The sequence below is a fragment of the Fukomys damarensis genome, unplaced genomic scaffold, assembly GCF_012274545.1.
Source record: "Fukomys damarensis isolate Sample0158 unplaced genomic scaffold, DMR_v1.0_HiC HiC_scaffold_31, whole genome shotgun sequence".
Taxonomy (NCBI): Eukaryota; Metazoa; Chordata; class Mammalia; order Rodentia; family Bathyergidae; genus Fukomys; species Fukomys damarensis.
This window is the reverse complement of record NW_022900943.1, coordinates 21,176,936-21,189,324: the sequence shown is the minus strand read 5'-3', so window position 1 is coordinate 21,189,324 and position 12,389 is coordinate 21,176,936. Positions and strand designations below refer to the sequence as shown.

At 36.5% G+C, this 12,389-nt stretch overlaps 1 protein-coding gene across 1 annotated transcript in view; it reads left to right on the top strand.

The window, feature by feature from the left end:
• Positions 1 to 384: 384 nt before the first annotated feature.
• Positions 385 to 12,389, top strand: part of LOC104863185 (retinal dehydrogenase 1) — a 48,897-nt gene continuing 36,892 nt past the window's right edge. The window contains exon 1 of the mRNA XM_010625517.3: positions 385 to 508. Within this exon, the coding sequence (XP_010623819.1) occupies positions 443 to 508 (66 nt within the window). The 5' untranslated portion in view covers positions 385 to 442. The remainder of the gene's footprint in view (positions 509 to 12,389) is intronic.

The following is a 12,389-nucleotide window of genomic DNA, read 5'->3' as shown; positions in this document are numbered from 1 at the left end:
CCTTTTGGTCTCTCCATTCTCAGATTCTCTGATTCCAAGTCTGTCAGAGAACAGAAAGTTACACAGTAGCACAAAAAGCCAAAAAAATAATAATAATAATAACTGGGTTTAGTGGCCAGAGCACCTGTGCTGCATATCCTTATTACAGGTTTCGGCTTTGTAAATTAATTCATCTGCAAATAGTGCCCTGTCTCCAGATGCAACTTCAGTGTGGGAGTGTTGGTTTCTTAAGGATTTAAGTTTAAAGTCAAAGGCTTCCTGCCCTAGGTGTTACAAACAAGTAGTGTCCTTTCTCTTTTGCTCCGGGTCTGTTCATCCAATCATATCCCAATATGCAAATAAACTTTAGCCAGTGCAGATAAAAAGGAACAAATAAAGCCGAGTGCTGTATCAGAATCAAATTGCTGAGCCTGTCACCTGTGTTCCAGGAGTCGAACCAGAAATGTTGTCCTCCGCAAAGCCAGACTTACCTGTCCCACTGACTGATTTGAAGATTCAATATACTAAGGTTAGTACAACTTGTATGTGCTGCTTTGCCTTGGGTTTCCATAAGGTTACATCTGTTTGAAGCATAAAAGGTCAATCTAACTAACTTTCTATGAAGAGCCCTTTGCAAATATGAAAACAAAGACTTGTTTAAAATGAAGGTCTGAGTTTGGTGTCCTAATCAAATAATAAATTCTAAATCATTTCAGACAAATTTTCATAAATTTCTTAAAATATTTCTACCCGAAAGGACTCTTCTTCTATGCTAAATATTCTTATACCAGCATTTAGTGTACTTTAGTAAGCAGTTTTATTATCTCAGGATAGCCAGCACATATGATGAGTGGGTCAAACACTCATTAGAGGAACTTACTGGATACTGCAAGAAACCAGAGAGAGAGAGAGAGAGAGAGAGAGAGAGAGAGAGAATACTATAATAATGTAACTTTTCTATATGCTTTATAAAATGAGTGTAAAATCAGAGGACTTAACTCTGATAATTAGATGAAAGATGTTTAAGAAAACTTCAAATCAACTTGTATCATTTTGCATATTTTGGTTAAAAAAAATACTTATTTATTTCTGCAGCCAAGTTTGTTGCTGCTGCAGCAAATGTGTAATTGTTAACTGATAAATATTTAGAGAAACAAGGACAGGAGCCAGGCACAGACTTCAAAAGCCACATCTAGGGAGAACTAAGAAATGGGCCAGAGTTGTCCTGGGATTCCTGTCCACTTTGCCTGGTTCACAGTTACATGCCTGCTTTCCTGTTAGACGGTAGGACTGCAAAAAAGAAAGAAAAATCAAGGAAAAGTAACAAATAACATACCAGTCTAACTCAAATCACTTAAGGTTAGATTTATGCTATGACAAAGAAAGGCAGGAGAAAACAAAATCTGTGCAACTCAGAATGAGCCATTTTGCCTTCTGAATTAACCAATTTAAGAGAAAAGCATTAAACCTGCTAACATAAAATTCTCATCTCTTGTTTGCTTATTTCTCACATGCAGCTTGTGTGGTTTTGAAATTCTAAGTTCTGTTGCTTTTGTTGACATAAGCACAGAGCTGAGGAAGCTGCTCAGTGGATTGGGAAAATGTCAGCAGGGATCAAAGTATGCCTTTAATAGGGTAGAATTGCAGCTCTGACGTGTATAAAGATATTATTATGCCAGGATTAGTTGAACAGAAAATCATTTTCCAATGAATTTTACTATAAATCAGAAGATTAAATATGTAAATAATTTTAAACAGTTTACATTTGAAAAAGTTATGTCTAAAACATCACAGGTCCAATCTTCTTGACTTTCTCATCCCAAGTTTGCTGTTTGCAAGCAATTTCAACTTAAAGTAGGTGTATTTAAAAATACATTCCATGATGATCAAAATTGCTAGAAATGTTTTGACTATTCCACTAAAATTATTGGAAGGAATGTATTTTCTGTGATTCTACCTGCATAGATATTTGGGAGTCCAGATGTCTCCTCACACTTTATTTAATTTGGCTTTGCAAAAGGTTTGCAATGTCTTTCTGATTTGGATATCTCAGGGCAGCTATAACATGAAATAATCTCTCTAATGAATTACACTTTATTCAGCAGGTATTAATCAAAAATGTAAATAACAGGACTACACAAATGAGATGTTCTTTACAAGCTAATATACAAGCATAGAATTAAGCATTCCTTAACATAAAAAGGTATTTTTAAGATGATTGAAATCTGCTTACTTTAAAGTCAATGCACAACACCCTTCTGGGGAAAATGACTACCCTAAGTGTTCCAAAGAAGACAAGACTGAAAGAACAGGCACTTGCTCTCTGTTGAAGTACATCTCTGGGTAAACACACACAATGCAATTCAGTGAATTTGGTATCTCATGCATCATTTGTATCAATCTAATCTACTCTGATAGTGTTTTATTGTTTGACTTATGGATTACAATATTTTCATTCTTGGGAGGATGCCAGTTTTGTATGTAATTAAATATAAATGGGTGAAATTTTTCTTTTTTTTTTCTTTTTATTGAGTTTATTGGTACAATCTAGGTATATAATACAGTTACATTTATTATTGGGATCCTGTACCTTTACATAATAGGTCTTGATTCTCATTTTTTCCCATTGTCCCTGCCCTCCCTTCACCCCCTCCTCCCCTCCCCATATGAACTTTTTCAGATGCCTTTGCATTTTCTTCATTCTCTGTCCCACTGATGAATTATACTGGACTGGCACTTGCAATAAGAGTTGGGAAAATGTGGTTATTAACTAGGTTTCCTGTTTGCAAACCGAGTAGACAATGGTTTTATAGTGACTGAGGAATTACCTCCTCTGATAAGCGCCTAAACTTCTGTATTATTTTCTTTATTTTAATGTCCTACATTATTATCTGTAGAAGTATATTGGCTGTTGGGGCAAAGAATAGATAACTGAGAAACAGGGTTTTATACAAAAAAAAAATTACAACTATCTGCATACTCTTAAGCTTCAGACTGTTTTTCTTCCAAACAAAAGAATTCATTGATGCATATCTTTTAATGTCTTATGTTCTAGTACAGTCGGATTATTTCTTTGTTGGGGTAGATGAAACAGATTAGAGTTTAAGAAATATTTTCTAAAATGATGCAAAACCTTTTGGAGCTGAAAAACCTCAGTAACATAAATCCACACGAACTTGGATCCCAGCCCTGTCCACACTATTCCTCTTTCCAATTGTGAACGAGTCTCACATCTGCCAACCCTTCCCTGGTAGTGAGCTTTTAAATGAAGAGCTGCTTTGAAACTTACATGATCACTAGGCAAACTACATTAGCTCTCTCTGCCTCCTTTCCTTACACCTCAAATGGGGATTATCAAAGTCTCTATTTCTTGAGCTTGGTGAAAGTATTAGATGGGTGGGATATAAAGCACTTAAAACAATGCCTAGCACAAGGAAGTGGATGATTAACATTAGCGATCCTAGTCCGAAATATATTCCTGAATCCTATCCAGTTTTTTCAGAATTTCCTTTCACCCAGCTTTTCCTCTACCTGTTTCCCATAACTGCTTTGCCCATCCCACGTTTTTTCCCAGTGTCCCTCTCACTAGTGCACAGTCACGTCTCACCTGACAAAGGTGGCACTGGAGCAGAGTTCTGGGTTTCAGAGCTCAAGAATTTTACCGGGTTTGGGTGAATGTTTTCCATCTTTCTTTCTCAGTACTGCTTTCTACATTAAAAATAAAAATGACAAATAGGAAATTCAACTTAAGAGGACAAGCTTTCTTAGATAAGGTGTAAACCCAAAATGTCTCTTATTATTAAACTTAACTCATTAAGCAGAGTTTGCTAATGCCAGGAAAAAAAAATCTATCAAATAAAGACATTTTTCACACACACAGACTCACAGAAAATAATCAGAGCTAAGATTCATGGGGTTTACTGTGCCAGTGACTGTTTAAATTCTTTGCAATGATTGCACTGATGCCTACAACAGCCCTACGAAGAGGTTACTATTTCCTCCTTACCTATGAGGGAACTGAGGAACAGAGGGTCTAAGTAAGCTGCCTAAAGTTACACAGCTAGTTCATAGCAAAGTTAGACTTTTAATACTGGCAGGCTGATACCTCATACTAACAAGTCACTTGCCTAAGGTCAATATGCTACTTTGGGTTGTGGAATTGCCGGTTTTTTGTTTTTTGTTTTTTTCTGTTTTTTTTCCGATTTTCATTTGCCTACTTGTCATGACCAGATGACGCATGACAGTGAGCCTTTCCAGTTGCTGCTCAGTGGCTTCCAGGCCGACAGGTGAACATTTGTCCCCAGTTTAGAAGAAAGCCCAACAGTAGGGAAAGTTGGAAGGAAGCAGGCTTTCTGCTTTAGATGGAAAGATAGAATCTGGGTCTGGAGAGGCTGTGAGGAAGAGCCGCAAACTTTCTCTATTTCTTCAAGACGTATAGATTGCACTTCCATTATGGTAAGCTATTGCTTTCCCAAATTTTTGGTTTGTTTGACATTTCTGTTTTAAAATGTTTTTCACAAGAAAAAGTTACTCATCATTGAATACTTTGTCCCAGGCACAATTTGAACTGTTTTTTTTTTCTCCATTCTCTATTTTTAAATTTTTAATAGACAAATTCAAGCCACATGCAATTACAAATTTTCTCCCTTCATTCATTCTTTTCCCAATTTTTCCCTTTCCTTTATCTATCAAAGTTGTTTAGTGAGTGCCATGTGCTAGGTATTATGAGACATGAATGCTAATTTGATTTTTGTCAGCCAGAGATTTTATTCCTAGAAGATATGTGTGGCAGAAAAGAAGGCAGTAAGGCAATACTTTAATCACAAACTGTAAGTGCTAAGACAAAGAAAACTGAGAGCTGAGGGAATCCGAAGGGTAGAGCTCACTTCTGATGAAAGTTGTCAGGAAGAATCCTTTTAAGAAAGGGCATTTGAGGTAAGCCTGCGGGTTGCAGAGAATAAAGTGGTCACGTAGAACAGGGAAGAACAAAGATCCAGGGTAACAGAACATACAGGACTCTGCAGACAGTGGCTTGTTGTCTTTGAAGAACTGTCAAAAGGCTAATAAGACCGGGGTAAAGTGAAAGAGGGAAGGCATGTGTGAGAGGCGGGTGGAGAGGCGTGCCGGGGTCAGGTTAGCTCGCGGAGTCTATCTGAGGGAACCACTCCGGGGTGCTTGCAACAGGACAGGACTGATGTTTCCCGCAAAGCTGAGTGTGCTGCAACACCGCTTTCAGTCGAGAGACCTTTTTAAATTTCTGACTGAAGCAACATTTTGTTTGCCTGGGGCTTGGAAGCAGTGGAACAAGTAGCTGAATGTCTGCAGGGGCAGTAGTTTAACGAGATAAAACTGACTTCAATTTCCAGTCCTTCTACATGTTTAATAATATGACCTTGGGCAAGCTTGTAATCTCGTTCAGCATCAGGTCCCCTCCTGTGAACCTGGAATAATAATGACCGCCTTAGACAGTGGCTGTGAGAATTAAATCAAATAAAAATTGTGAGAAGTGCCTAGAACTTGTCCAGGTGGTCCCTTCTTGAGCTCTCCTTCCTTGAGTTTTCCTGAGAATTCCAGAATGATTCAGGTCCCAGTGTTAATGAACTCGCTTGTATACTGTCACAGCTCAAACTGATTCCATCCACTTATCTCATTTGAAGTTCATAATTAACCAGTGTGAAGTAGCTGGAAAAGATGTTACCAGGTCCCATTTTACCGCTTAAGCAGCTGAAGCCAGAGAGTGTGGCTGATTTATTTGCTCATGGTGATCCAGATTTTAAGAAGTAAGCCCAGAAAATATTGGACTTTGAGTCTTATCATTTCAGAGCTGATATATTTCTACTTGAAATCATTTTCCTCCTGATTTCCAAAAGCAGAGGTACTCTAACCTCACTCAAGAAAGCCAATGATACTGAAGTGAGGAGCACAAACTCTAAGAGACGCTGTCATTGCAGTTGCTAAGATCATGCATATTGCTTATTCACATGACTTTTTAAACATGAATCTCACCTATAAACTTTTTCACTCACTCCTTGCCAGAATGAGAGAGATGGGCAAAAACATCTCTCCAAGACTGTGAGACACAACTCACTTGGAGAGCAACTCAATGTTGAGGTAATCCCTCTGAAATGCATTATAGGATGGCATAATACAGATCAGCAAAAAGAAAGCTCATGGTAATTCACACTGATAAAATGAAGATGCTTACAGAGCAATCATCACGAGACTATCCTAAGTGTGGTCAGGGGATACATCACATGCTTACCACATGTAGGTGCCAACAGAGAGACATGCTGCAAAGAACTTGAGAAATGATTTTCATAATCAGACATTTAATTAAAATCTAATAAATCAGAAAATAAACAAAACAGTCCATCTCTTCTTATCCAAAGTTTGACTTCTTATGTTTTGGGTACCAATGGATAATGACTATCTGAAAATATTAAAGAGGAAGTTGCAAACATCAACAATTCATAAGTTTTAAATTGCATGACATTCTAAGTCATGTAATAAAATCTGGCCCATTCTACTGTGTCCCACTTGAGAATGGAATTGTCCTTTTTTCCTGTGTATCCACAGTACAAAAGCTACCTACCCGTCAGTCAAGTAGTAGCCATCTATGTTATCAAATGATTATTGAGGGATCACAGTACTTATGCTCCAGTAACAATGGACTTTGTAATGGACCCAATGTCTAAATGTAGCAATGCTGAGAATTTGTGTTTACCAAAGAAAATGCAGAAAGTAATTTCTTTAAGTAAAGAGGTAAAAGTATAATATGACATTATGAGAAAAAGATTATGTAACTTTTATATAAATATGTGTATGGCTAAGATTGCTCTATTTTATTTTATTATTTTTATAAACATATTTTTTTCAGTTTTCAGATGTTTAAACTGTTATAGGCCATCATGGTTTAAATAAGAGAAAAAAATTTTCAGAAAGGATAAGAAAATGTGTATAGAGAATATAAACTGTTAATTCACACTTAAGAAACAACAACCAAAGTCACTGTATCTTTTTTCAATGTGGCCTGGAAAAAATCATTTTTTCTGAAATTGAACGGAGATGTACATTGAGTGCAAGAAGATAAAAAGTAATTTTCATTTTCTTGAGTCTGACTTGATGAAAGGTCATATGATGTTCCCAGAAATGTCTGATGAGTAAGGACATTAAAATGATTAAACTGATGGATATATTTAATGAACTCACAATGAAAAGGATGAAGAGGATATGTCTCTGGATTCAAGGAATGATATTTCACATATAGAACTACGCAGCAATTCTCATTCAGGAATATTGGTGAAAGAAATCAAAGGATCGAGTGGAAGAAATAAAAAAATGAATACTCAAATTGTGTTGCAGTCATTTCTTCCCATGATCTATTTTGTATAGTTGTTAATATCTTTGCCTAATTTACAAACAGTTATCAGAGTACAGGGAGAAACACGGTGTATAAATGGCTCAGGCATCCACTGGGTGTCATTGATCATTTTCCTTATAGTCAAGGGGAGCTCATGAATTTATATAAACTTGCAACTCACGAAACAATTATAGTTTGAGTATGTTTATGTGCATTTACGTATGTACCTAAGGTTCCCACAAACTTAGCTACATTGTTCATAAGTGATATAAGGAGTTGATAATAGTCTTTTGATGATATAGCTTTTCGTGATTTATTATAATATTGAAATGTTAAAGGAATTTATGCCTTGGGAATTTACACAAATGTCACAGCTCTCAAAATTTTGCCTGCATTTAGCTCTGCAACCTAAGTCCCATTATTTAGCTCATTTTCCCTGATCTTGCAATATATTTTTGAAAGTTGAAGAAATATGAACAAACAGCTGAATGATGCTCTATGATGTTGTTTTAGAAGGAAAAGGACTTCTCACAAGCTATTATTTTATGAAGCCTTAAATGTGAAATATGTACAGAATTTTGAGTGCTTGTACAGCTTAAATCTTCAATGCATGACAAACACATATGATATATATATATAGATATATATATATATGTATACATATATATGATGAACAGTAATAGCTGATGATTACTTTTGTAATGATGACAAAATAAATGCTGTAGAATCTTTTCTTTTTCCCTGTCTAAACTGAAAAGACTGAGGCCATTTTAAATAAGAAGGAAGAGAGTATATACTCATACTACTTAACTCAGACTGAAGTATAAAAAAGAAATGTAAGGAAAATTGTATTTCCCCTATTTTTGTTTTAGGCATTCACTTTTGTTTGTATTCCTCTGACTACAGTTAAATATTTTTCTTCCATCTGTTATTTCCTCTTTAATTTCCTTTTACATTTTTCTTCTTTGAAAAATAAAAATGTTTTCTACTCAATATTTTGCTTTGCCTCAGGGTTTGAGCTTGAAGTCACTGCCAGAGATCTAGCTTTGATTCTTTTGTGGGTTTAACTCCCCACCTAACTGTGTTCTGTGGCTTCCTTATTGTTTATTCATCCTTTTCTTTTGTCTGGTTTTTTTTCCTCCTTTTCTCCTTTCCCCCATGTTCTTTGATATTATTTTAGGTTCTTAAGGTTGAGGCAAGATTTACAACATACCTTACTCCCACCCACTTCTCCCTGTGTCAACACACCTTTCAGGGTTGGAAATCCACATAGCAAAGGTACGAGGACACTCGATATCTTCCCTCTCCTTTGGAATATCTTAAAAGAAATCCTTTGTGCATGGAAAATGGGATTTTATCCAGAATCTCATTCGAGTTTCCTACATAAGGGATTGAGATCCAGTACAAGACTGCTGCATTTCCATTGTCAGAACTTTTCTATGCCTCGATTCCAAAAGAATTCTGTTTGTGGTCAGTCTCTTTCGTTTGTTGCCAAAATCCCCAGATAAGTCTTTCTCTTTGCTCATAGTTTTTCTTCTCACCACCTGTTAGGGTTTATGTCTACATGTCTCCCAAGGCCTCATGCAGTCATAGGTGAGGCTTTTTCAGGGGTGGCTGAATCTAAAGTGTGTGACCCTGAGATTAAGGATGTGTGATTACTAAATCAGTCCACTGATTGGTTTAGCACTGCCCTAATGCCGGTAGCCTAGAGAGAGTATAAAAGGGGCAGAAAGAAGCATTTACCATCCCTTACTTTCTTTGCTACCTTCGGTCTGCCATGAATTGTTCTCCTCTGCCATTGTGCCACCCTTACGTGGGGGCAGCAGATTATGGACAGAAATTTTTACAAACTGTGAGCCAAATAAACTTGTTCTTCTTTAACTTTGGGTGTTGGATATCTTGTCTCAGCAATGAGAGAAAATTAACTAAGACACCACCCATCTCATTCCACTCTATACTTCAAGAATACATTGTCCAGCCCTCTCCTTCTCTTCCACAAATCTCACTGTACAATGTATTGACTAGAGCACTGCTTTGGCCATTTGATTCTACAGTCTTTAACCTTACTGGCTGATTTCAATACAAATACAAGTGCCTCTTATGTTGTACACCCCTGGAGGCAGGGCCCTGACACGTATCTCAGATCTTCCACTGCATGTTCCAGTACATCTCAAATGTCTGCTCATTTCTTAACAAAAACTTTTCCAATAAAAAAGAAACTGACCAGTCAGGATTATGTAAATTTAAGCACAAGTTCAAACAACACTTGGATTCAGAATGTTCTCCCGTGTTAAAGGTTAAACCTGAATAATGCAGAGCAGTGGCTGATAATTTAGGATTATCTGTAGCTGGTCTCTCCAGTTGCCTGAAAGCTGCCAGATAATTCTGTGTTTTTACTTTGGGTTAATACTGATCTACAAAACATCAACTGACTTTATTTTGAAGAAGGACCATCATGTACAGTTTAGATGCATGAGTCTGATTCTAAAATGGTATACAAATAGTCTATACATATTGTAATGTTTCTTTCTACAAAAAAGGTTAGATGAAGGGAATAAAAGATGTATAGAGAGCATATTACTGAGTATTCAAAATACACAAAAAGTGTACCACAGACCTGAGGGTAAAAGGACTCAGGTAAGAGCTGGAAAGTCCCATCAAAAGTCACACAAAATGTAATCAATTCTGTGTGCTGCTTTTTTATTGTTTAGTGAAATTATACTGTCTAAGGGGAGAGTTTTGAGTACATTTCTAACAGAATGAGATTTACCATTCTTTCAGTTTAGAGAGGTAAAGTCTGAAGATAGATAATACAATCTTGAGGGTAGGGGGATGGCAGTATTAACCAAGTATGTGAATCTGATGCAAGCTTTGAAAGGCTAGTTTGAAAAATCTAGGCAGGTAATATCTTTAGGTCTTTGTTTGTTTGTTTGTTTGTTTGTTTAGAATCTCATGGGATGATACATGTGTGTTTAAATTTAACACAACACAGAGCTTAATAAGCCATTTAGTAATGGAATATAACAGCACACTCTTTTGAGAGAAGAGAATAGATACAGCTGGCAACAACAGTGAAATCTCCATAAAGAGAAGCTAAATTAAGCCCAGGTTTCAAGCAGAGGAAAACTCTCACTTGAGGAACTTTATGAATAGAGGTGTGGAGCAATAAAGCGCATAGCAATAATGGCAGTAGAATGAGGGTGGAAACAAAAGGTAATGTGAGGGAACAGACGGACCACGGATTGGGAAAGGATATGGGGACCAAATTATAATCTGCCTCAAGCACCATGCTAAGGAGCTTGAGGAGGGGAGTCACTGACGTGCACTGGGGAGGCAGGTGAACAAAAGTGAACTTCGATAGGTGAGGGAGATTCTAGTAGTAGTAATGAACAGAGTGATATGAAAATGTGAATAGGGATTACGTGTGTAGAGAGAGTGGAAAACGTGAACCGGGATGATGGGTGGGGGGTAGAAGTCTTTATTAAAAAGTTTTTTAGAACTTTAGTTTTGAGTGAGAGCAACCAAAATGTAAAGATAACACTGAGTTGAGTCTGGGGCACATTGACTGGCGTGTTTTCCAGTCATCCTCTGGGAAGAGAAATACCAAGTGATAAGGGCTAAAGACACATAAGAGAATATTCTTTGGAGGGCAGGGACAAGGGGAAAAAAGGAGCACCGAGACCATCTGTCATGTAAAGGTGCAAGATCCCAACAATGAATGTAACTGTACTGTATACCTAAAATGCACCAATAAACTCAATGAGGAAAAAAAATCAACAATGAATGTAACTGTACTGTATACCTAAAATGCACCAATAAACTCAATGAGGAAAAAAAAGAAAATATTCTTTACGAATGATTATGTGACTCTGCAAAATGTTCCTGATAGCTTATTGTTTCACTCTGACAGATGCTTCATAAGTCAAGATTTTAAGTTTACCTTTCTTCACTTTGAATGAAGATGCCAACTTTACTCTTCTCGAGGAATAATATGAATTTGTGCTTTTCATTTGCGTTCAATCACCCTGTCAGTGAAACAAGGATTTGCTTGGTACTCTTTCTCGTACATTCACAATTCTATCTTTCCACATCTAGTCTCTTCATTGGAACTGCTTAGACTCCATCTCCCTTTACTCATTCATGCATACAAGCTTTCCTAATTAATTTTACGTAGGCACTGCCATTCGTTTGAACTCTCCCACAGAGATAGTACGATGTTGTTTTGTTGTATGGGTAATTTTATTGATGAGAACAAGTAAATAAGGAAGCTTGTCCTCCACCCCATTTTGCAGCAAATCAGGAACACCATAATGTACTTATGTGCAGAATGCAAAATCTTGATAAACATCCCTGGAATACTTTTACTAATTATGATGCTCTGTTAGCATAGCTACTGATTAAAACCTGGCCAAATGGTATTTTGATATATGCAAGATGGAACAATGAATTCCTATCTTTAAATATAAAATAAGGATGGATATCTGAAGTAAGACATATGTTATAAACCCAGTATGTAAGATAACCTTCTTTTAGAGTTATATTTTTCAATTACCTGGGATTTGAAGTTAAATGAACTACTTCACGTTTTCATAAAACTCACAAAAAGTTGCAATACATAATATTCAATAAATACTCATGACTGCTTTCATATATCAATAATAATAAAAGAATAAATAAAAACTAAAAAGATAAAAAGTGAAAAAAAAAAACCAATATTTGTCAGAAACGGGACGTAGACTTACTCATCACAAATGGGTGCTCTTTGATTCGGCTTAGACAGTTATTTTTCTCCAATAAAAGAAACGAGTGTCAGAGATAGTTTATCAAAGAAATGAAATGAAGAGCTGCATAAGTTGAAATTCAGTCATTTTAAATTCCAGATTGATGGTTTTTAACATTTCCGTTCTGTTACAGTGGACCCAGAATACAATTCCAAGTTTTCTGGATGCACTTTAGATACATGTCTATTTCTCATTGGTATTACCAAGCAATCGAGTACCTGAGCTCATCTAAAGACAAATAAATTAGGAGGTGCTCTGATGAAAAGGAA